Source organism: Neofelis nebulosa (assembly GCF_028018385.1).
Source record: "Neofelis nebulosa isolate mNeoNeb1 chromosome Y unlocalized genomic scaffold, mNeoNeb1.pri SUPER_Y_unloc_1, whole genome shotgun sequence".
NCBI classification, from domain to species: domain Eukaryota; kingdom Metazoa; phylum Chordata; class Mammalia; order Carnivora; family Felidae; genus Neofelis; species Neofelis nebulosa.
Window position 1 is genome coordinate 1,403,418 of NW_026691917.1, and position 26,700 is coordinate 1,430,117.

The following is a 26,700-nucleotide window of genomic DNA, read 5'->3' on the forward strand; positions in this document are numbered from 1 at the left end:
TCATAGGGGCACATGTACTCCAATGTTTACAGCAGTTCTTTCAACAATAGCCAAATTATGGAAAGGGCCTAAATGTCCATCAACTGATGAATGGATAAAGAAGATTTGGTTTATATATACAATGGCACACTACTTGGCAATGACAAAGAATGAAATCCTGCCTTTTGCAGCAACAAGGATGGAACTGAAGGGTATTATGCTAAGTGTAATGTGTCAGTCAGAGAAAGACAGATATCAGATGTTTTCACTCATATGTGGAACTTGAAAGGGGGAAGGCGGGCAAGGGGGGAAGGGAAGAGCAAAAATAGTTATAAACAGAAAGGGAGGGAGGCAAATACAGAGAAGAAACTAAGAGTTAATGGGCAGGGGGGAATGGGTGATGGGCACTGAGGAGGGCACTTGTTGGGATGAGTACTGGCTGTTATATGCAAGTGATGAACCAAGGGAATCTATCCCCCAAAACCAAGAGCACACTCTACACACTGTATGTTAGCCAACTTGACAACAATATATATTTTCAAAACCATGCTATAAATAATGTATATGTAAGTATAATAAACTCTTCAACAGACAGCAGAGACTGACAGATGCATTTAAGAAATCATCCATCCATGATGTATATAAAACACCCATTTTAAAGAAGTGTAGGTTGAAGGAAATAATGGAAAAATGTATTTCATGCTGATAATATAGGCAAACTTGGGTGACTGACTACACTACATCCTACAGAACGGCGTTTACATAAAAAATTATAACCAGCAACAGAGAACATTATATATTAATAACAGGCAAAGCCATTAAAACTATATAAAAATGAAAATACACACATAACCAAGAGCCACAAAATACATAATCCTAAAATTACAAAGGAAGCCATCAATATTCTGCTTTCAATAATATATAGAACAATTAGATAAAAGACTACTAAAGAAGTAGAACACACACACACATACACAACAACAACAACAAAAGAATGCAATATATCAACAAACCCAAAAGATGCAGAGAAGAGTCATCAAGGAGTAGATGACAGATTCTTTCCAATGGCACTGGAATATTTTCCAGCACAGAGCACACAGTAGGTCAAAAATTAAATCTAAATACAACTTGAAATATTAAAGATACATCAGAAAGATGACAGACTAGGGATATTCAGACCACCAATTAGACACATGGACATAACAACATTCAAAACAAGATACCTTTGTAAGACCTATACAGTACAGAAGATACAACACATGAGTTAGTGGAGAATAAACAGACCAGAAAAACGGGTAGGAAAACGCATGGCATTTTGCAAATTCCTCTGCTACTAGCCAGCATACCATGATGCAACTTCTGTGGGAACAGAGCTCCTTCTGTGGGATAAAAACAAAAGTGTAAGCCATACATCTAGTATTGTGGCTGTCTGGAGGGTACATGAGGGAGTGGTGAAGTTTCATCTGAATTAGAGTACCAAAAAGACTGTCAGTGTGGAAGTACAGTTTGGAAGGTACTAAAAAGAGGCAAACACCACAGCTTATGTATTAGTATGCTGCAGGCATACTCTGGGGGTAACAGGAAATCACAGTCTTCCAAGCAGAAAATCAACTAGGAAACATCAGCGCTGAATGACACACTGGACCAAATGGACTTAACAAATATATTCAGAACATTTCTTCCTAAAGTATCAAAACACACATTTTTTAAGGCACATACGAACATTCTCCTGAACGGATCACATGTTGGGTCACAAATCAGCCCCCAACAAGTACCAAAACATTAAGATCTTAGATGCAATATCATATTTTCAAACCACAACATTATAAAACTCAAAATCAACCAAAATAAAAACTTTGGAAAAGTCCTCAACTATCTGGACCTTAAGTTATCTTCCTACTAAGGAATGACTCGGCTAACCAGGAAATTGAAGAGGAAATTAAAAAGGAAACAGAAGTGAAAATGAAAAAAAAAAAACAATCCAAAATTTGGGATGCAGCCAAGGCAGTTGTAACAGGGAAGCACACTGCAATTCATTCAGGTCTATCCCAAGAAGCAAGAAAGGTCCCATGTATACAACGTAACCTTTTCTAAAGTTGCTAGAAAAGGAGCAGGAAATAAAGCCTAGAGCCAACAGAAGGTGGGAAATAATAAATATCTGAGCAGATATAAACAATATAGAAACAAACGAAAAGAATCACAGAACAGATGAAGGACACTAAGAGCTGGTTTTCTGAAAGAATTAACGGAATCCATAAGTCCCTAGCCACTTAAATAGAAAAGAGATAGGACCCAAATAAATAAAATCATGAATGGAAAGAGAGAAATCGCAACCAACACCACAAAACTACAATTACAAGAGAATATTATGAAACATTATATGCCATTGCACTGGGCAATCTAGAACACATGGAACAATTCCTAGAAACATATGAACTATCAAAACCGAAACAGGAAGAGACAGAAACTTTTAACAGACGCAAAATCAACAAATAAAATGAATTAGTGATCAAAAATCTCTCAATAAACAAGAGTCCTGGGCCAAATGCCGTCCCAGGGAAACTCTAACCAGACATTTAAAGAAGAGTTAATACCAACTCTTCTCAAACTGTTCCAGAAAACCAAAAACCAAAAGCAAAAACAGAAATGGAAGGGAAACTTTTAAACTCATTCTCTGAAGCCAGCATTCCCTTGGTTCCAAAAATGACAAAGACCCCACCATCAAGGAGAATTACAGGCCAGTACCCCTGATGAACATGGATGCAACAATTCTCAACAGGATGTTGGCAAATAAAATCCAACAGCACATTAGAAGAGTTATTTAACACGAATTATTGGGCTGGTTCAATATCTGCAAATCAATGAACGTGATACACCACATTAACAGAAGAAAGGAGAAGAACCTTATCATCCTGTCAACAGAAGCAGAAAAACCATTAGACAAAATACAGCATTCTTTTGTGACAAAAACCCTCAACAAAGTAGTGACAGGAGGAACATACTTCAACATCATAAAGGCTGTATACAAAGGACCCACAGTTAATATCATCCTCAATGGGGAAAAACGGCCAACTTTTGCTGTATAGTTAGGAAAAAGACAACGATATCCCTCCCATCATTACTATTTCACATAGTACAGAAATCTTAGCTTCGGCAACAAGACAACAGAAGGCAATAAAAGGCATCCAAATTGGCAAGGAAGAATTCAAATTTTCACTATATGAAGACAACATGATACTTTATGTTGAAAACCCAAAGGTCTCTACCAAATGGCAGAGCTAATATATGATTCAGCAAAGTCACAGGATATAAAATAAACATGCAGAAGTCTGTTGCATTCCTCCATACCATCAATGAAGGAGCTGAAAAAGAAATCCAAGAATGGATCGCATGTCAATGCACCAAAACCATACATAACACACCTAAGAATAATTGTACCTAAGGAGGTAAAAGACCAGTACTCTGAAAACTATACAGCTCTGGTGAAAAAAATTGAGGATGACACAAAGAATTTGAAAAACATTCCATGCTCATGAACTGGAGAACAAACATGGTTAAAATTTCAAAGCAATCTATACAGTTAATGTAACCCCTACTAAAATATAACCAGGAATGGGGACAGCATGGAAGTTTTTTGTGTATCTCGAGTCCATGAAATACAATCAGACCAACACTAAACCATTCTGCACACCTAGAAAACGGATTGGAGGATTAACACATCAATCTGAAAAACCTGAACCACAGAATTCAGCAGGAATTCACCCCAAAAGAAAGAGCACGAAGAAACGACAGCCAGGGATTTAACCAACAGATACAAGCAAGATGCCTGAACCAGAATTTAGAATCACGGTAATAAGAATACTGGCTGGAGTCAAAAATAGATTAGAAATCCTTTCTGAAGAGATAAAAGAAGCAAAAAAATAGAATGAAATTAAAAATGCTATAACGGAGCTGCAATCACAGATGGATGCTGTGGTGTCAAGGATGGACAACGCAAAACACAGAATCACGGATATAGATGACAAACTTATGGAGAATAATGAAGCAGAAAAAAGGGGGGTTCAGGGCAAAAGAGCACGATTGAAGAATTAGGGAAATTGGTGACTCATTAAAAAGGAACAACAGAACCACAGGCGTCCCAGAAGAGGAAGACAGAGAAATAGGGGTAGAAGGGTTAGGTGAGCAAATCATAGCAGAAAACTTTCCTAACCTGGGGAAAGGCACAGACATCAAAATCCAGAAAGCACAGAGGACCCCCATTAGATTCAACAAAAAATGACCCTCAACAAGGCATATCATAGTCAAATTCACAAGGAGAGACAAAGGAGGACATTCTCTCTCAGGCAAGGAGAGACTCATGAAAGCAGCAAGGGAAAAAAAAAGTCCCTAAACTACAAGGGAAGACAGATCAGGTTTGCAGCAAACCTATCCACAGAAACTGGGCAGGCCAGAAAGGAGTGGCAGGATATATTCAATGTGCTGAATCAGAAAAATATGCAGCCAAGAATTCTTTATCCAGCAAGGCTGTCCTTCAAAATAGAAGGAGAGAGAAAAAGTTTCCCAGGCAAACAAAAATTACAGTCTGTGACCACTAAGACATCCCTGCAATAAATTTTAAGGGGGACTCTCTGAGGGGAGAAAAGATGAAAAAAAAAAAAAAAAGACCAAAACCAACAAAGACTAGAATGGACCAGAGAACACCACCAGAAACTCCAACTCTACAAGAAACACAATGACAATGATTTCGTATCTTTCAGTAGTCACTCTGAACATCAATGCACTCAATGCTCCAATCAAAAGACACGGGGTAAAAGAATGGATAAGAAAAAAGATCCATCTATGTGCTGTTTACAAGAGACCCACTTTAGACCTAAAGACACCTTCAGAATGAAAATAAGGGGATGGAGAACCATCTATCATGCTAATGTTCAACAAAAGAAAGCCGGAGTAGCCACACTTCTCAGACAATCTAGACTTTAAAATAAATCCTGTATCAAGAGATGCAGAAGGGCATTATAGCATAATCAAGGGGCCTATCCACCAAGAAGGCCTAGCAATTCTAAACATTTATGCACCAAATGTGGCAACACACAAGTACATAAATTAATTGATCACAAACATAAAGACACTCATCATAATAATACCAAAACAGGAGGAGACTTCAATACTGCAATCAGAGGAATGGACAAATCATCGAATCAAAACATCAACGAGGAAACAATGGCTTTGAATGACACACTGGACCAGATGGACTTCAGAACATTTCATCCTAAAGAACAGAATATACATTCTTCTCCAGTGCACTTGGAACGTTCTCCAGGATAGAGCATATACTGGGACAAAAATCAACCCTAAGTAAGTACAAAAAGATCGAGATCATGCCATGCATATTTTCAGACCACAATGCTATGAAACTCTAAATCAGCCACAAGAAAACAATTGGAAAGGTAACAAATACTTGGAGACTGAAGAACATCCTACTAAAGAATGAATGGGCTAACCCAGCGGTTAAAGAGGCAATTAAAAAGTATATGGAAGTCAATGAAAATGATAATACCACAACCCAAAACCTCTGGGATGCAGCAAAGGCTGTCATCAGGAGAAAGTATGCAGCAATCCAGGCCTCCCTAAAGAAGGAAGAAAGATCTCAGAGACACAACCTAACCTTACGCCTTAAGGAGCTGGAAAAAGAACAGCAAATAAAACCCAAAACCAGCAGAAGACAGGAAATAATAAAGATCAGAGCAGAAATCAATGCTATCGGGGGCGCCTGGGTGGCGCAGTCGGTTAAGCGTCCGACTTCAGCCAGGTCACGATCTCGCGGTCCGTGAGTTCGAGCCCCGCGTCAGGCTCTGGGCTGATGGCTCGGAGCCTGGAGCCTGTTTCCGATTCTGTGTCTCCCTCTCTCTCTGCCCCTCCCCCGTTCATGCTCTGTCTCTCTCTGTCCCAAAAATAAATAAAAAACGTTGAAATAAAAAAATTAAAAAAAAAAAGAAATAAAAAAAAAAGAAATAAAAAAAAAGAAATCAATGCTATCGAAACCAAAAAATACAAACAAACAAACAAACAAAAAAGAAACAAAACAAAACAGAAAAAAAAAACACCCGGTAGAACAGATCAATGAAACCAGAAGCTATTTCTATGACATAATTAACAAAATTGATAAACAACTAGAGTGATTGATCAAGAAGAAAAAGAAAAGGACCCAAATAAATAAAATCAAGAATGAAAGAAGAGTCATCACAACAAACACAGCAGAAATAAAAACCATAATAAGCGAACATTACGAGCAATTATATGCCGATAAAATGGGCAATCTGGAAGAAGTGGACATATTCCTAGAAACATATGCACTACCAAAACTGAAACAGGAAGAAACAGAAATTTGAACACACCCATTACCAGTAAGGAAATTGAATCAGTAATAAAAAACCTGTCAAAACCAAGAGTCCAGGGCCAGAGGGCTTTCCAGGGGAATTCAACCAAACATTTAACGAAGAGTGAACACCTATTCTCTTGAAGCTGTTCCAAAACATAGAAATGGAAGGAAAACTTCCAAACTCTTCCTATGAAGTCATCATTACCTTAATTCCAACACCAGAGACCCCACTAAAAAGGAGAACTATAGACCAATTTCTCTGATGAACATGGACGCAAAATACCTCACCGAGATATTAGCCAACCATACATTAAAAATACATTAAATACATTAAAAGAATACATTTAAAAGTATGAACATGGATGCAAAAATCCTCAACAAGCTAGTAGGCAACTGGATTCAACAATACATTAAAAAAATTATTCACCACAACCAAGTGGGATTTATACCTGGGATGCAGAGCTGGTTCAATATCCACAAAACAAATAATGTGAATCATCACATCAATAAAAGAAAGGACAAGAACCACACGATCCTCTCAATAGACTCAGAAAAAACATCTGACAAAATACAGCATCTTTTCTTGATAGAAACCCTCAAGAAAGTAGGGATAGAAGGAGCATACGTCGAGATCGAAAAAAAACATGGATAAATGACCCAGCGCTAATATCATCCTCAATGGGGAAAAACTGAGAGCTTTCCCCCTAAGGTCAGGAACAAGACAGGGATGCCCACTCTCACCACTGTTACTCAACATAGTATTGGAAGTCTTAGCCTCTGCCATCAGACAACACAAAGAAATAAAAGGCTTCCAAATCAGCCAGGAGGCGGTCAAAAATTCACTCTTCACAGACGACATGTTACTCTATATGGAAAACCCAGAAGATTCCACCAAAAACCTGCTAGAATTGATTCATAAATTCGGCAAAGTTTCAGGGTAAAAAGTCAATGTACAGAAATCGGTTGCATTCCTATCCACCAAGCATGAAGCGACAGGAAGAGGCATGAAGGAATCGATCCCATTGACAGTTGCGCAAAAACCCATAAAATACCTAGGAATAAATCTAACCAAAGAGGTAGAAAATCTATACACTGAAAAACAATAGAAAGCTTATGAAAGAAATTGAAAAGACACACACACACACACACACACACACACACACACACACAAATGGAAAAGATTCCATGCTCCATAGGAAGAACAAATATTGTTAAAATGTCAAGACTACCCAAAGCAATCTATATAATCAATGCAATCTCTATCAAAATAACACCAACATTCTTCACGGAGCCAGAACAAACAATCCTAAAAATTTTATGGAACCAGAAAATACCCCAAATGGCCAAAGCAATCTTGAAAAAGAAAACCAAAGCAGGAGGCCTCACAATCCCAGACTTCAGGCTACACTATAAAGCTCTAATCATCAAGACAGTATGGTACAGGGGCGCCTGGGTGGCGCAGTCGGTTAAGCGTCCGACTTCAGCCAGGTCACGATCTCGCGGTCCGTGAGTTCGAGCCCCGCGTCAGGCTCTGGGCTGATGGCTCTGCGCTGATGGCTCTGGGCTGATGGCTCTGGGCTGATGGCTCGGAGCCTGGAGCCTGTTTCCGATTCTATGTCTCCCTCTCTCTCTGCCCCTCCCCCGTTCATGCTCTGTCTCTCTCTGTCCCAAAAATAAAACAAAATAAATAAATAAATAAAAAATAAAAAAAACGTTGAAAAAAAAAAAAAGACAGTATGGTACTGGCACAAGAACAGACACTCAGATCAATGGAACAGAAAAGAGAACCCAGAAATGGACCCACAAATGAATGGCCAACTAATCTTTGACAAAGCAGGAAAGAATATCCAATGGAATAAAGAGCGTCTCTTCAGCAAGTGGTGCTGGGAAGATGGGACAGCGACATGCAGCAGAATGAACCTGGACCATTTTGTTACCCCATACACAAAAATAAACTCAAAATGGATAAAAGACCTCAATGGAAGAAAGGAAGCCATCAAAACCCTCGAGGAGAAAGCAGGAAAAAACCTCTTTGATCTTGCCCGCAGCAACTTCTTACTCAACGTATCTCCAGAGGCAAGGGAAACAAAAGGAAAAATGAACCACGGGCACCTCATCAAAATAAAAAGCTTCTGCAAAGCGAAGGATACCATCAGCAAAACTAAAAGCAACCCACAGAATGGGAGAAGATATCTGCAAATGACATATCAGATAAAGGGTTAGTATCCAAAATCTACAAAGACCTTATCAAACTCAACACCCAAAAATCAAATAATCCACTGAAGAAATGGGCAAAAGACATGAGTAGACACTTCTCCAAAGAAGACATCCAGATGGCCAACCAACACATGAAAAAATGCTCAACCTCACTCATCATCAGGGAAATACAAATCAAAACCACAATGAGATACCACCTTACACCTGTCAGTTACCAACTCAGGCAAAAACCGATGTTGGTGAGGTAGCAGAGAAAGAGAATCACTTTTGCATTGTTGGTAGGAATGCAAGCTGGTGCAGCCACCTTGGAAAACAGTATGGAGGTTCCTCAAAAGACTAAAAATAGAACTACTGTATGACCCAGCAATTGCACTGATAAGCATTTATCCAAGGGATACAGGTGTGCTGTTTCGAAGGGACACATGCACCCCCATGATTATAGCCGCACTGTAAGCAACAGCCAAAGTATGGAAAGAGCCCAAATGCCCATCGATGGATGGATGGATAAAGAAGATGTGGTATATACATACAACGGGGTATGACTCGGCCATCAAAAAGAATGAAATCTTGCCATTTGCAACCATGTGGCTAGAACTGGAGGATATTCTGCTAAGTGAAATTAGGCAGTCAGAGAAAGACAAAAATCATATGCCTTCACTCGTATGAGGGCTGTTAAGACATAAAACAGATGAACATAAGGAAAGGGGAACAAAAATAATATAAAAACAGGGAGCGGGAGTAAACATAAGGGATTCATAAATAAGGAGAACAAACTGAGGGTTATGGGAGGGGCTTGGGGAGGAGGGATGGGCTAAATAGGTAAGGGGAACTAAGGAATCTACTCCTGAAATCATTGTTGCACTATACACTAACGAATTTGGATGAAAATTTAAAAAATAAAAAGAAAAGGAAAGAGAACCAAAAATACTGTTAAGATGTTAAATATAGATATATTTAAAATAAATATATATATTTATTTATATATACAAATATATCTATATTTACATATATATAAATCTATAGATATAGACATATATATTTATATCTATAGATATCTATATCTATATCTATATCTATAGATATAAATAACCAGGACTTTTCAAAGAGCTAGAGCAAATATTCCTAAAATGTGTACAGTACCAAAGAAGACCCCAAACAGTCATAGATCCGGAATAAGAAAAGAAAAGAAAAGAAGTGGTGGAGGCATCACAACTAGACTTCAACTTGTATTACAAACCTTTCGTCATCAAAACAGTTAAGGTCCGGGCACAAACACACACACAGATAAATGAAACACGATAGAAAACCGAGAAACAGACCCACAACCATAGTATGGTTAACTAATTTTTGACAAAGCAGGAAAGATATCCAAAGGAAAAAGTCCCTTTATCACACGGTGTTGGCAAATGGGAAAGCAAGATGCAGAAGAATGAGAGTGTACCACTTTCTTACACTGTACACAAATATAATTTCAAATGGATAAAAAGGCTAAACGTGAAACATGAAACCATAAAAATTCTAGAGGAGAACATAGGCAGCCACCTCTTTGACCTCAGCTGTAGCAACTTGTTTCTAGGCACATTTCTGGAGGCAAGGGAGACAAAAGCAATACGGAACCACCGGGACTTCATCAAGATAGAAAACTGCATAGTGTAGGAAACAATCAACAAAACTAAAACGCAGCCTACAGAATGGGAGGATATTTGCAAACGACATATCAGATAAAGGGTTATCTATAAAGAACTTATCGAGCTCAACATCCAAAAAGAATATAATCTATTAAGAAATGGGTAGAGGACAAGAAGACTAAATGTCTTCTTTGGAAGAAGATATCTGGTTATCTTTTTTGGATAGAGATGGCTAACCGACACATGAAAAGATGCTCAATGGCACTCATCACAAGGGAAATACAAATCAAACCCCAAAATGAGACACCTTCTAACACCTCTCAGAATGGCTAAGATGAACAATTCGGGAAACAGATACTGTTGATGATGTGGACAAAGGGGAACCCTCTTGCACTGAAGGTGGATATGCAACCTGGTGCAGCCACTCTGGAAGCAATATGGAAGCTCTTCAAAAAATTAAAATTAGGGACACCTGTGTAGCTCAGCTGGTACATCTGGCTTCAGCTCAGGTCATGATCTCACTGCTCATGGGTTCAATCCCCACACTGGGTTCTGTGATGACAGCTCAGAGCTGTCCCAGGAGCCTGCCTGGGATTCTGTGTCTCCCTCTTTCCCTGCCCCTCCCCCACTCACCTTCTGTCTTTCTCTCAAAAATAAACAAACACTAAAAAAATTAAAAATAGAACTATACCACCATCTAACAATGCAAAGGATCCAAAAATTCTGATTCAAAGGGGTACATGCACCACAATTTTTATAGCAGTAGCATCACCAGGACCCAAACAATGGAAATAGCTCTCGAGCTATGTCCATGAATGAAGAATATAGAAGATGTGGGATATATATACAATGAAATACTACTCAGTGATAAAAAATAATTAAGTCTTGTCATTTGCAAGTGACATGGATGGAGGTAGATCATACTATGTTAAATGAAAGACAGAAATATTAAAACCACATAATTGCATTCATATATGAAATTTAAGAAAGAAAACAGATGACCCTACCGAAGCGGAAGAAAGAAAACAAAAGGAGGGAAAGAACAATGAAAGACTCTTAAAAATAGTACAGACTGCAATTTGATGGAGGGAGGTGGTGGGGGGAATGGGTTAGATGGGTGATGGGTATTGAGAAGGACACTTGCTGTGAGGAGCACTCACTGTGATGAGCACCATGTTGTGGTGAATCACTCAATTGTATTCCTGAAACCAATAATGCACTGTATGTTAACTACCTGGAATTTAAATAATAATTTGGGAAAAAAAGAAGTAATCATCTGAAAAAAAAAACTAAAAAATAAGCAATCCCCCAAAACAAAACTGAAAGGAATAAAACCTACTTAGCAAAGAATTTAAAATAAGTGAGATGAGCATTATCAATGAGTTAAAAATGTAAAAACTAAACAAAAACAAAAAAAAAAAGGAATGCATGAAGAAAAGAAGACCATCACCACAGAGATAGAAAAGCTAAAAATGAACTAAGAATAAACTCCCATTAAAATTATTCCGTAACTGAATTGAAAAATTCCTGGGTGGCTCATTGGTTAAGCATCTGACTGTGCTCACGTCAGGATCTCGCAGTCTGTTAAGTTCAAGCCCTGCATCAGTCTCTGTGCTGACAGCTCAGAGCCTGGACCTTACAAATTGAACAGCATTAAGAGAAACAATCTGCTCATCAATGCAATGGAGTTCCAGAAGAAGAAGAGACGCAGAGAGGGTGCAAAGCATAAAGAAGCAATGGCCGAGAACTTCCCAAACTTTCGGAGACATCTGAATATCCAGTTAATGAAGCTGATACGCAACCCCATGATTTTAATCCAAAATGATGTCAACCAATTAATTATACAGTATACTAATATAAATAACATAAACAGTTTTATGTATGTCATAACGGAATCTAAAGTCAAAGAAAGGAAATAATTTTAAATAAAAGAAAAATATAAAAATATACATCTACATGTATACTTACATGTATATAATAAATAATTGTAAGTAAAATAAAAATATAAAAATATGTATTTACATGTATACCAACATGTATATAATAATTAAAGTTTAAGCCAATTTCCATATATTGCAAAATTTGTCAACAAAATCCTGGCAAATTGAATTCACCAACACATTTAAGGGATCAGTCACCATGACCAGTGAGATTTATCCTTGGAATGTGAAGACAGTCCCAAATAAGGAAACAATAAATGTGACAGACAAATAGAATGACAAATTAAAATCATGTGTGATCATTTCAGCAGATGCGGAGAAAGCATCTGACGTATTAAGCACAGTTTATCGTGATAAGAACCCTCAACAAATTGAGTGTAGAAAGAATATGCCTCAATCTCATTAAGGCCATCTAGAAGAAACCAGAGCTCACATTCAACTTTAAAATTCCTCCAAGTTTCTTTCTCTGTGTTCAGGAGCAAGAAAATGGTGCCCACACTCAGCACTCTTTCAATACAGTACTGGAAGACCTAGCCAGAGCAATTAGTTAAGAGAAATTTTAGAAAGGCATCAAAATAGGAAGAAGGAAGCAAAACTGTCATTTTAAGTATATGATGTGATCTTACATACAGAAAATCCCAAACACTTCAGCAAAAAACTGTTCTAGGGAGGAGCATTAAAGATGGCAGAGTAGGAGGACCCTATAGGAGGACTCATAAGTCACTTCATCCCACATTTACAACTAGATGCCATCCACATCCAAGTCGATAAAGCAGACAGTGACCTGAAGACTGGACAACAAACTCCACAGCTAAATATAGACACAAAACTGCATCTGAAAGGACAGGAAGGTCAGAAAGATGGAAGGAGGCTGCCTGCAGGTAGGATGGTGCTGCATGTGCTGAGGGTAGAGAAATAGGCCTTCACACCAGGGAGCTGACATGGGGAGGACTTACCCCATAACATTTGGCTTTAAACACCAGACAGGCTGAATTCTGTCAATTTATACAAGTGGGACTTAGAGCCTGGAGCTATAGAGGTCAGATGACTCAGCACTGGGTGAACTGAGAGGATGAGTGATAGCTGGTCAATGCCCTTAAGGACAATGCCCTTGGAGAGGTAACATAAAATGGAAGTTTATACAATACTAGGGAAGCAGAAAGATCTGTTGATAGTGATTTTGGAACATGCTGGGGAATACTGAACACAAAGGACCTGGTAGGCCCCATTTTTCTTCCATGCTCTCCAGCACAGGCACAGAGACAGGAGGCAGGGATCCACAGATACTTGTCACCTAATCCGCTAGCAGTGTCATTCCAGGAGTTTACTAAAGCCAAGTTGCGAGAACCCAAATGTGAAAAAATAATAACATAACTGAATACACTGATAACAAGACAACAAAAGTAAGAGACTTTAGCAGCCCACATCAATGGACAGATCATCTAAGCAGATAATTAACAAAGAAACAATGGCTTTGAATGACACACTGGACCAGATGGACTTAACATGTATATTTTTAGAACATTTCAATCTAAAACAGCACAATGCACATTCTTTTCAAGTGCCCGTGAAACACTCCCCAGAATAAATTGCATATTAGGACACAAATCAAGTCTCAATAAACACAAAAAGGTTAAATGATTCTATGCATCTTTTCATGAAACTTAAAGTCAACCACAAAACAAAACTCCAGGAAGACCACAAATACATGGAGATTAAAGGGCCCTCTACTAAACAATGAATTAGTCAGCCATGAAATCAAAGAAGACATTTTAAAAAATACATGGGAACAAATGAAAATGAAAACATGACAGTTCAAAACCTCTGGGATGTAGAAAAGGCAGTCCTAAGAGGGAATTATATTATACAACAGATCTACCTCAAGAAGAAATAAAAAGCTCAAATACACAAATTAACCTTACAACTAAAGGGATGAGGGGGGGAAATGTAAAGCCTGAAGCCAGCTAAAATAATAAACATGAGACGATTAAAGTATTCAGAAATGAAAAAAAAACGTACATCAGATCAATTAAATGAGTTGTTGGTTCTCTGAAAAAACTAGCAAACCTTTAGCCAGACTTTACCAAACAGAGAAAGCAAGAACTCCCACAAAGAAAATAAAAAAAATTAGAAACGAGAAACAAGAAACACCACCACAGAAATCGCACGCAATTATGCAAGAATTATTCTGAAAAACTAAAGGCCAACAAATTGTACCACCTAGATAATATGGATAAATTCCTACAGACATAAACTACCCACACTTCTATAGTAAGAAAAGTTGAACGGTAAGACATAGAAAACTTGCAAGGAAACTGAATCAGCAATAAAAGATCTCCCAACAAATAAAAGTGCAGGACCAAATGGCTTCACTGGCAAATTCTAGCAAAAACTGAATGAAGAGTACAAACCTATTCTCAAACTATGCCAAAAAACATAGAAGAAAGGAAAACTTCCAAATCCATTCTATGAGGCCAGTATTTTCCTGAAAACAAAACCAGATAAAGACGCCACTGAAAAAGAGAACTACAGACCAATATCCCTTACGGACACAGATGCAAAAATCTTCATTAAAATACTAGGTAACCAAATACAACAACACATCTAAAAAAAATCATTTACCACAGTCAAGGGGGATTTATTCCTGGCACTGCAAGCGTGATTCAATATTTGCAAAACAATGTGCTACATCACATCAATAAGAGAATGGATAAGAACCATATGACTGACTCCTTTCAAAAACTACAGCATTCACTAGTGATAAAAACCCTCAACAAAGTAGATTTAGAGGAGACATACCCCAACATAATAAAGACCAATATGAAAAACCCACAGCTGCTATCTATCTCAACTGGGAAAATATGACAGCTTTTCCCATAACTTCAGGAACAGGACAAGGATATCTACTCTATCCATTTTTATTCAGCATAGTACTGAAAGTTCTAGTGAGACCAATCAAATAAAAAAAAAAGAAATAAAGTTATTCCATAAGTAAGTAATAAGTAAAACTTTCACCATTTACAGATAACATGATACACTAGTTGAAAAAATAAATAAACCCAAAATGCTCCAGACCTGATTTACAAATACAGTAACACTGCAGGATACAAAATCAACACACAGAAATCAGTTGCTCTTCAAAACACCAATAATGAAAGCAACACAGAGGGAAATTAAGAAATAACTCTCATTACAATTACATCCAAAGTCGTAAGATACCCAGGAATAAACCGAACCAAGGGGGTGAAAGACCTGTACCCTGAAAACTGTAAAACTCTGTTGAAAGAAACTAAAAATGACACAAAGAAATGACACATTACATGCCCACGGACTGGAAAACGAATACTGTTAAAATGTCTATACCACCACAGTAATCTATACTTAATGCAATTCTTATCAAAATACCAACAGCATTATTCACAGGGCTACACTAAACAATCCCAAAATATGTATGGAACCACATAAGACCGCAAACAGTAAAAGCAGTCTTGAAAAAGAAAAGCAAAGCTGGAAGAACTGAAATTCCTGATTTACAGTCATATTACCAAGGTGTGGCAATAAAGACTGTATGGTGATGGCACAAAAACATACACTAAGATCAAGGGAAGAGAAAACTCATAGATGAACCCACAACTATAAGGTCAACTAATCTTTGACAAGGCAGGAAATACTACCCAATGGGGAAAAATACCTGTCTCTTCAATAACTAGTGTTGTCAAAAATGAAATTAGACCACTTTCTTACACCATCCATAAAAATAAATTCAAAATGGATGAAAGGTCTGAACATGAGACTGGAAGCCATGCAAATCCAAGAAGATAACACAGACTGTAGCCTCTCTGACCTTGGCCATAGCAACTTCTAACTAAATATATCTCTGAGACAAGAGAAACAAAAGGAAAAAGAAACTATCTGGACTTCATGAAGACAAAAGGCTCTGCACAGCAAAGGGAATAATCAGCAAAATGAAAAGGCAATTTATGGATTAGAAGAAGATACTTGCAAATGACATATCTGCTCAAGGGTTAATTTTCAAAATCTGCGAAGAATTTATAAAACTCAAAACCAAAATTAACAAACCAATTAAAAAATCAGAAAACATGAAAAGACATTTTCCCAAAGCAGACATATAAATGGCCAACAGACAGAAGTAAAGATGCTCAACATCACTCATCATCAGAGCAATAAAAATCAAAACCACAATGAGATACCACCTCACATCTGTCACAATGGCTAAAATCAACAATACAAGATACAGCAGGTATTGGCAAGGATGTGGAGAAAGGGAAACCCTCTCCCATTGTTGGTGGTAATACAAACTTGGGCAGCCACTACAGAGACCAAAATAGAGGTTCCTCGAAAAAATTAAAAACAGAACTACCCTATGATCCAACAATCGTAGTACTAGGTACTGACCCAAAGGAAGCAAAAATACTGATAGAAGGGATACATGCACTCCTATCTTTGCAGCAGCACTGTCAACAGTAGTCAAGTTATACAAAGAGCCCAAATGTCCATTCACTGATGAATCAATAAAGGCACAATGGTATATAAATACAATGGTATAATACTCGCTCATGAAAAAGAATCACTCATTTCAGACATAAAGACACCGGCAGACTGAAAATGAAGGAATGGAGGAAAGTTTCTCATGGAAATGGATATCAAAAGAAAGTTGGAGCAGCAATACTTATGTCAGAAAAACTAGGTATTTTTTTTTAATTTTTTCATGTTTATTTGTTTTTGAGAGAGAGAGAGAGAGAGAGAGAGAGAGACAGAGAGAGAGAGAGAGAACAAGCAAGGGAGGGGCAGAGAGAGGGAGACAGAAGATCCAAAACAGGTTCTGCATGAGATCATGACCTGAGCTGAAATCAAGAGTTGGACGCACAACCAACTGAGCCACCCAGGTGCCCCTGAAAAACTAGATTTTAAACCAAAGATTGTTAACAAGCAATGAAAACACAGTATCATATAGACGGGCCTATTCAACAATACGATCTAACAACTGTCAATGTTTACGCCCTAAACTGGCTCCCCCAAATATATACTCCACCTAACAGCAAACATACAGGAACTCACTGACAAAAATACAATAGTACCAAGGGACTTTAACATCCCACTTTTACAGCAATGGACAGATCATCGATCCAGAAAATCAACAAGGAAACAATGGTTTTAAATGACACACTGAACCAGAGGAACTTAACAGATATATTCACAACATTTCATCCTAAAACAGCAGAACACACGTTCCTTTTGAGTGCATATGGACCATTCTCCAGAAAAGATTCCATACTGGGTCACAAGTCAGGTCTCAACACATACAAAAAGAATGACATCATATAATGCATATATATTTTCTGACCGTAATGCTATGACACATGAAGTCAAACATAAAACAATATTTGGAGAGACAACAAATACATGGAGGCTAAAGAACATCCTACTAAAGAATGAATGGATTAAATAGGCAAAGTAAGGAATAAAAAAATACATGGAAGCAAATGAAAATGAAACTAGGACAGTTTAGAACCTTAAAAGGAGCAAAAGCAGTCCTAACAGAACAATACTGCAATACAGGCCTATGTCAAACAGCAAAAGAAGTCTCAAATATAAAACCTAAGTTTACACCTAAAGGAGCAAGAAAAGGAACAGCAAATAAAGGTTGAAGAATGAAGGAAATAACAAAGATTAAAGCAGAAATAACTTATATGCAAATGAAAAAAAAAAACAATAAAAACAGTAGAACAAACCGATCAATGAAACCAGGATCTGGTTCTTCTAAAAAACAATATTGATAAACCCCTAGCCAGACTTCAAAAAGAAAAGAGAGGGGCGCCTGGGTGGCTCAGTCGGTTAAGTGTCCGACTTCAGCTCAGCTCACGATCTCGCGGTCCGTGAGTTCGAGCTCCGCGTCGGGCTCTGGGCTGATGGCTCGGAGCCTGGAGCCTGCTTCCGATTCTGTGTCTCCCTCTCTCTCTGCCCCTTCCCCGTTCATGCTCTGTCTCTCTCTGTCTCAAAAATAAATAAACGTTAAAAAAAATTTTTTTAAAAAGAAAAGAAAAGAGAAAGGACACAAACAAACGAAATAATCAGTGAGAGAGGAAAGATCACAAATAACACGGAAATGCAATTATAAAAAAGAGTATTATGAAAAATTAAATTCCAACCAGTTGGACAATCTGGAAGAAATGGATACAGTCCTAGAAACATAAAAACTATCAAAACTGAAACATAAGTGAAAAAAAAAAAACCTGAAGAGACCAACAGCCAGTGAAGAAACTGGGTAATAAAAAAAACTTCCAAAACATAAAAGTCCAGAGGCACATGGCTTTGTAAGGGAATTTTACCAAACACAGAAAGAGGAGTTAGTAACTATTTTGCTCAAACTATTAAAAAAAATAGAAATGGAAGAAAACTCCTAAACTCATTGTATGAAGCCAGTGTTACCTTACTCAAAAACCAGATAAAAACTCCACTAAAAAGAGACCTATAGGCCAGTGTCCTGATGAATATAATGCAAAAAATCTCAATAAAATACTAGCAAATGGAGTATCACAATATATTTAAAAAACCATTCACCTTGATCAAGGAGGATTTATTCATGGGCTGCAACGGTAAGCTCATTATTCACAAATCAATCAATGTGATACACCACATTAATAAAAGAAAGTAAGAGAAGTATATGAGCTTCCCAGAAATGCATAAAAAGCATTTGACAAAATACAATACCTTTCATGTTAAAAACCCTCAACAAAGTAGGGATACATGGAACATGCCTCAATATAATAAAGGTCATACCAGAAAGACCCACAGCTAATATCATCTCAATGGGGAAAAACTGAGAGCTTTTCCTCTATAATCAGGAACGAGGCATGTCCACTGTCACCATATTTATTTAACATAGTACTGGAAACCCTAGCGTCAGCAGTCAGACAATTCACAGAAACAAAATAAATCCTAATTGGCAAGGAAGAAGTCAAACACTCACTATTTGCACATGACCTGATTCCCTACGCAGAAAAACGCAAAGACTCTATCTACCAAAACAATTGTTAGAACTGATAAATGAATTCAGTAATGTCATAGGACACAAAATCAAAGTACAGAAATCTCTTGCGTTTCTATACACGAATAACGAAGCTGCAAAAAGAGAGACAAAGGAATTGATCCCATTTATAACTGCACCACATACCTAGGAGTACAGGTAACCAAAGACATAAAAGATCTGTACTCTGAAAACTATACAGCTCTGATAGAAGAAATTGAAAAAGACACAAACGTATGGAAAGGCATACCATGCTCATGGATTAGAAGAACAAACATTGTTATAATGTGTATACTACCCAAAGCAATATACATATTTAATGCAATCCCAATCAAAATACCACCAGCATTTTTCAGAGCCTAAACAAACAATACCAAAATTTATATGTAATCACAAAGATCCCCAAAGCCAAAGAAATCCTGACAAAGAAAAGCAAAGCTGGAGGCATCACAATTCTGGCTTCAAATTGTATTGCAAAGCCTGCAGTAATCAAGACAGCATGGTGCTGGCAACAAAACAAAACAAAACAAAACAAAACAAAACAAAACAACAATAACAACAAAAAAACCCCGACACATGTATTAATGAAACACCACAGAAAACCCAGAAATATACCCCACAAGTACATGGTCAACTGTCTTTGACACAGCAGGAAACACTATCCAATGGGGAAAAAACAATCTCTTCCACAAATAGTGTTGTTAAAACTGGACAGCATCAAGTAAATGAATGAGACTGGACTACTTTATTACACCATGCACAAAAATAAGTTCAAAATGGATGAAAGATCTACATGAGACATGAAACCATCAAAATCCTAGAAAAAAAAAACACAAGCATCAAACCCTTTGACTTCAGCCATAGCAACTTCTTACTAGATATGTCTCCAGAAATAAAGGAAACAAAAGCAAAATAAATTATTGGACCTTCATACAGAAAAAAACATTCTGAGCAGTGAAGGGAATAATCAGCATTTCCCATGGGAAATCAGAATTTCCCATTTCCATTCTATGGAACGGGAAAAAATGTTAGCAAAAATACATGCATGCTAAACAGTATTCAAAATACATAAAGAACTTATACAACCCAACACCAGAAAAACAGCTCAGTTAAAAAACAGGTAAAAGATAGGAATCTCCATTTTTCCAAAGATGACATCCTTATGTCTAACATACACAGGAAAAGGTGCTCAACATCACTCATCATCAGGTAAATACAAAGCAAGACCACAATGAGATACCACCTCACACCAGTCATAATAGCTAAAACTAACAACTAAAAACAAAACAAAACCCAGCAGGTATCGGTGAGGATGCAGAGAAAAGGGAACCCTCTCGCACTGCTCATGGGAATGCAAACTTGTGCAGCCTATCTGGAGACTAGTGTAGAAGTTCTCAAAAACTTCAAAACTGAACTGTCTTGATCCAGCAGGTGTACTAATAGGTTTTACCCAAAGGATACAAAACTACTGATTTGAATGGATACCTGAACCCCTATATTTATGGCATCACTATCAACAATAGCCAAATTATGGAAAGCATCCAAATGTCCACTGACAGATAAATGGATAAAGAAGATCTCTCTCTCTCTCCCTCTCTCTCTCTCTCTCTCTCTCTCTCTCTCTCTCTCTCTCTCCCCACCCCCTTCACGTGTGTGTGTGTGTGTGGGGGGGGTCTGCAATCAAAATGAATGAAATTTTGCCATTTGCAGCAACATGTATGGAGCTAGAGTGGATTATGAAGTCAGAGAATGACAAATACTGTACAATTTCCCTAGTGTGTGGAATTTAAGAAACACAACAGATAAACATAGAAGACGAAAAAAAAGATGGATGGCAAATCAGACTCTTCACTATAGAGAACACAATGATGGTTACCGGAGGGGGAGGTGGGTGCGAGATGGCTTAAATGGGTAATGGGGATTAAAAAGGACACTTATTTTGATGAGCCGTGGGTGTTGTATGGAAATTATGACTCACTAAATTGTACACCTGAAACTATTATTACACTGTATTTGAAGTAACTGAAATTTAAATAAAAACCTGAAAAAAACACAAAGAAAAAAAGAAAGAAATTAGTACTTCTACAACTTATTTCAAATTCTTTAAATAATCCTGCTTCCAGGGTACAAAACAGTATCACAGACAAGGTCTCCAAGGTCACGCAAAATCTTACACCTATTAACTTTTCAGTTTAGCCTTTATGACAGCTCTTGTGTGTTCTTCTCTCATTATTCTGATTCCCCAGCGTTTCAAATTGCTAAACTCTTTCTAGCACGGACTAACTTCTGCTATCATCGTCAACATTTCTGTATCTCCACATTGTATTTCAATCATGCTTCCTTAAAGAAACTGTCCTCAAGTTTCTGACTAGGTTAAATTGCCTTTTTATACATCTTCATGCTTCTCTTACTTTTTACTTTTGTTTGTGGGATGATCCCACCTTATCCAGAGTTTAGCCAATATCCTAAATTTATAAATACAAATCTTAAAATAACCTGCCTGTGGGAACACATAAGGATGATGACAGAGCTGCCAAATGAGTGCATACACTTTTGGATAACCACATTAAATTAGTAGTTTGTAAAATGATGTGTAGAACAAGCTCTTGACCAAACGAGAGGTAAACACTGAAATGAAATCATAGTTCTCCACCCAGATTCATGAAGCACAACCCCCCGCCCCCAACATATGACTGAAACAAACAATATACCTGTCAAGACACACACCTTGTTCAAGTTTGCACAGCAATGACTTTTCTGCATCAACTGAAGCACTCTTATCAAGTAAGAGACGTTTTGCTAAATCTTTTTTGTAGAAGGCTTCAAAAACATCTTTCTCTGTGACATTTAAGGAAAAACACCTTAATGCCAAAGATGGAAAATGCAAAATGGCAGAAAATTAAATGAGACACCATATTCAATACATCTGAAAATAGCAAGTGAAATAGATGGTTACGTATTATCTGAATGCACTTATATAAAGTATCTCCGAACGCTTAAGTTCATATAGAGAGCAGTGAAATTTTTGGTTTCCAGAAGCTGAAGGCAAGAAGGAAATGACAAATGACTGCGTAATGTGTATGGAGTTTATACTGAAATTTGTGAGATTAAGTAATTGTGATGGCTGCACAATCATGTGAACGTACTTATTGCCACTGAATTGTTAGCTTTTTAGTGTTATCAGTTTTACCACCAGAAAACATTATTTGAATTCAATTTAGGTTGGGATTTGCACTTAGTGCTTTATACTTCCCCAAGGTTACCATTTTTTAAAACTTTTAAATAGACATTTAAACCAAATTACTCACCATGAATAAACCTAAATAAAATTACCACTTTAGCTAATAAATCTTCAAGTTCTTCATCCGTAGCTTCTTTGTTACCTGTACGGAGCTTTGAATCCACATACTTTGCTAAAATGTAAAAAAATAATTTTCTAAGTAATGCTATATTTTCAAATAGGTATATGAACAAAAACCATTTATTCAAGCAAATACTTTACCCCAGAGTGAGGTGCATTAATTTTCATGAAACAAAAAATGAATAAATGAGTTAACGGACAGATGAGTGGCAGAAAAAGATAAATTACTTCCTGTAAGTTCTACACTGATATTTTTATATTTCTATAACCTCAATGATCAAATATTACAATATAGTCATTTCCTCACTACCATGCCCCTAATCTATTTTTAAAAACAAAATATTGCGAGATATGGCATGAAACTGAGATTATATGAATCCCAATACTCATCTAAAATATTTATTGTTCTTGAAAAATCAAATTGATAATTTGTTTCAGGTTTCTGGAACAATCAAATTGATACTGTGTTTCAAGTTTTTATGTCAGCAGAAAGATATCCCTTGCAATATAAAATCATTAGGTTTCGGGGCGCCTGGGTGGCGCAGTCGGTTAAGCGTCCGACTTCAGCCAGGTCACGATCTCGCGGTCCGTGAGTTCGAGCCCCGCGTCAGGCTCTGGGCTGATGGCTCAGAGCCTGGAGCCTGCTTCCGATTCTGTGTCTCCCTCTCTCTCTGCCCCTCCCCCGTTCATGCTCTGTCTCTCTCTGTCCCAAAAGTAAATAAAAAAACGTTGAAAAAAAAAATTAAAAAAAAAAAAAAATCATTAGGTTTCATGAGAGTAAGGAAAGCTTTCATTTATTTTAAAATGAGTCTTATCTACTGATAAGAGAAACTGATAATTTTATAGGACGCTAAAGACACATGAGCTTCCAAAGGGCTGGGTTACTATTAAACAAAGGAACAAAGTCTTGTGAACACTAAAGTTGAGAGAAATAGTTTATTACAAACATTGGTAGTCAATCTGGCAATATTATGACAAATCAGGAGGTCAAACTGAACTCTTGTTACATAATTTAAAACAACAAAATAAAAAATAAAATACATATTGCGTAAAATTGAAAACCATACCTAGAAGCTCAGCTGGTTTGTTAGGTCTTTTATTAATAAATGTTTCAAAAGCATCTTTCATAGCAACAATAATTTTCTCATTTTTCAGAAAAGACGCTTCAATAATAAAATCTATCTTATCTTTAAAATCCAGAAGCTCTTGCACCATTGTCTTATCTTTCGTAGGGTTAATAACTATGCTGCTACCAAATTTCTGGAAAATAAAAGTAAGTCAGGTTATTATATTTACATAGCAAGTAAAACACCTTTAAGTTTAATAGAAAATTTTACATCATTTACAAGGAAATCTCAGAAATGCAAATATGCAGTAAATTTCAAAAGAAAAATTCATTCCTAGATAAAGACAAGATAATCTGGAAACGAAGCCAACATAAATACATGTAAATCAAAAGTTCATCTGAGTGGAGAATTATTTAGAAACATATCAGAAATGCAAGTCTATGGCGCCTAATAAATCAAAAAGGAGGGTGAGTATATAGAGTAACAGGGACATATAGCAGAAGAAAAGTATCTGAAAATACACAAAACAAGAAAAAGAAAGAGGAAGAAAGGAAAGTGAAAGGGATCACCAAAAATGGATTGCATTAAAAGAATCATAAAGCTATCAAAACTTGTCAGTATCAAATTTTCCAAATTCTAGAATAAAATCAGGAACTTAAAACTAGGGAAAACACTTAATGAAGAAAGAAACTATGAAATAACACAACTTCTTGACATCTCACCTTCAACATCTAAATGTTCTTAGAAGCAGTTAAGAGAAGCAATTCAACGGATCCTCAATAGTAATAAACCCCATTATATGTGTGAAAGTCAAAAGGCAACAGCACAACCTCTTTAAAGTGCTGGGCGGAAAAACTGTCACCAAAAATTCTATATCCAGAAAAACCATTCTTTAATAGTGAAGAAAAATTAGGAAATAAGAAGATAAACAAATGCTGAGATAGTTCTTTGCTAGTAGACCTGCCCTGTAAGAAAAACTAACGGGATTTCTTAGTGTTGAAATAAAAGAACAACAGGTAATAGTTTGAAGACATATTAAAAATGAACAAAAACATTTGTAAATATATTAGCACACATAAATATAAAGGCCAGTTTCTTCTAAGTATAGATTATAATTCCTTTTTACTATATATGATTTAGGAGACAAATGTATTAAGCAATAAACGTAAACCTATTTTCATAAACATGGATGTGCAGAGATTCAATGTGAGACAAAAGCGTAAACGTGAAGGAATGGAACTGTATACAGCAGGGTTTTTGCATACTACTGAACCTAAGTCGTTATTATTTCAAACTGTATTTAATAAAAAAGATTCTCCTTGCAATCCCCAAATCAATCAATAACAAAAGAATTTTAAAATACACAGACAATTAAATCAGACATGAATCTAAGGAGTGCACTAGAAAAAGTCAGCAGTAAAATCAGGCTGTAATGAAAGAACTTACATATACACATAAGACACACGAAAAGCAAACATTATAATGGCAGAAGGCCTTTCTTGTCAATCATTAAGTGTACATGGAATAAACCCCCCAGTTGAAAGGTAGATACTGGCAAAACAAATTTTGAAAACCTAATCTACTACTTGGACTCCCTTCTGATCCAAAGACACAAATAATATTCAAAGAAAAAGGAAGGAACGAGTCGTAACATCACACAAGTCGTAATAAAAGAGAGCTGCAGTGGCTATACCACTATTAGACAAACTTGCCTTTGTTACAGTAGAAAAAGAAAAATATTATATTTTAAAAAGGGTCGGTTTAGAGGTGCTTGGCTGGCTTAGTCTGTAGAATACCTGACTCTTGACCTCAGGCTTTTAGTTCAAGCCCCACAATGAGTATAGAGATTACCTTTAAAAAAGAGTCAATTTGTCAAGAAACAGAACAATTTCTAAGATAGAGCTTTAAACCTGCTGAAGCAAAAATTCACACAAATGGGGGAGGAAGTTGTACAATAGTGGGATACTTTACTGGCCCACCTTAATAAACTGATATAACAAGTGGACAAACATAAAGAAAAAATAGACAACAAAACAACATTTAAACTAGACCTAACACATATATTAATAATCCACAGAACATCAGAATGTACATTTTTCTTAAATTCACCCAGAACACTCTCAGGATTTTAGGCCACACAACTATCTGCAATAAAATGTAAAAGACTAAAATCACACAAAGTATATTATCTCACCACAATGGGACAAAACCAGAAATGATTTTCAGAAAGAAAAAGTGGAAAATTACCATTATGTGCAAATTAAACACATTCTTTAACAGCCAAACAAGTCACGTAGGAAATTAGAAAACAGACACAAATGAAAATTACAACACCATATACCAAAATTTATAAAACGATGCAAGAGAGAGAAATTTATATCCATATATGCTTACATGAGAAAGACCTCAAATCAAATCACTAGCTTTATGGTTCAAGGAACCAGAAAAAGGAGAGAAAACTAAACAAAACTAGCATGGGAAGTAGAGAAGAAACAAATCAAAAGATAAAATCAAGAAAATGAAAGGAAATGAAAACTGAAATGAAAAATCAGGATCATAAAACCAAATGCTTCACAGCAAATATAAACAAAACTGATAAATGATAATGAAATCAGCAACACTCTGGAATAGGTGGTCCCGGACCCCAGTCTCTCCACATAAAAACATGGATTAACAAGCAACAGTCTAGTCTATTCTGTAGAGAAATTTGAGAAGAAAACTTGGCAACACAAGAACACACTTTTGAAAACCCTAGAACCTCCTGGGTGAGTCTGAAGTGCTCCTTTCTGCACAAAAACTGGGAAAAGCTGCATCAAACAGTAATGTCAGCAATTTCACACTGACTATACATACTGTCCTCCCCCAGGCCGGAATAGTACCACACTGAGAGATGTACTCTGGACCTAGTTTTTCCAGTGGTAAAAAGATAGTTTAAGGCTGACACTTAGGTTTGCCAGTATTCATGGGTGGCCCCAGGAAGACAACTACTCTCTATCATTCCCTAGGGAACACTGACAGACCACCTATGGTAAAGGCTGGACCATGTGTAAGCTAGTCCCAAAGAAGGACACAGAGCTCACA

General features: G+C 36.9%; 1 protein-coding gene across 1 annotated transcript in view; it reads right to left on the reverse strand.

The window, feature by feature from the left end:
- Positions 1 to 26,700, reverse strand: part of LOC131503562 (cullin-4B-like) — a 142,447-nt gene that overhangs the window by 66,758 nt on the left and 48,989 nt on the right. The window contains exons 12-14 of the mRNA XM_058715011.1: positions 23,620 to 23,812; positions 22,500 to 22,604; positions 21,919 to 22,029 (exon numbers count right to left, since the gene is read on the reverse strand). Coding sequence (XP_058570994.1) covers positions 21,919 to 22,029; positions 22,500 to 22,604; positions 23,620 to 23,812 — 409 coding nt within the window. The remainder of the gene's footprint in view (positions 1 to 21,918; positions 22,030 to 22,499; positions 22,605 to 23,619; positions 23,813 to 26,700) is intronic.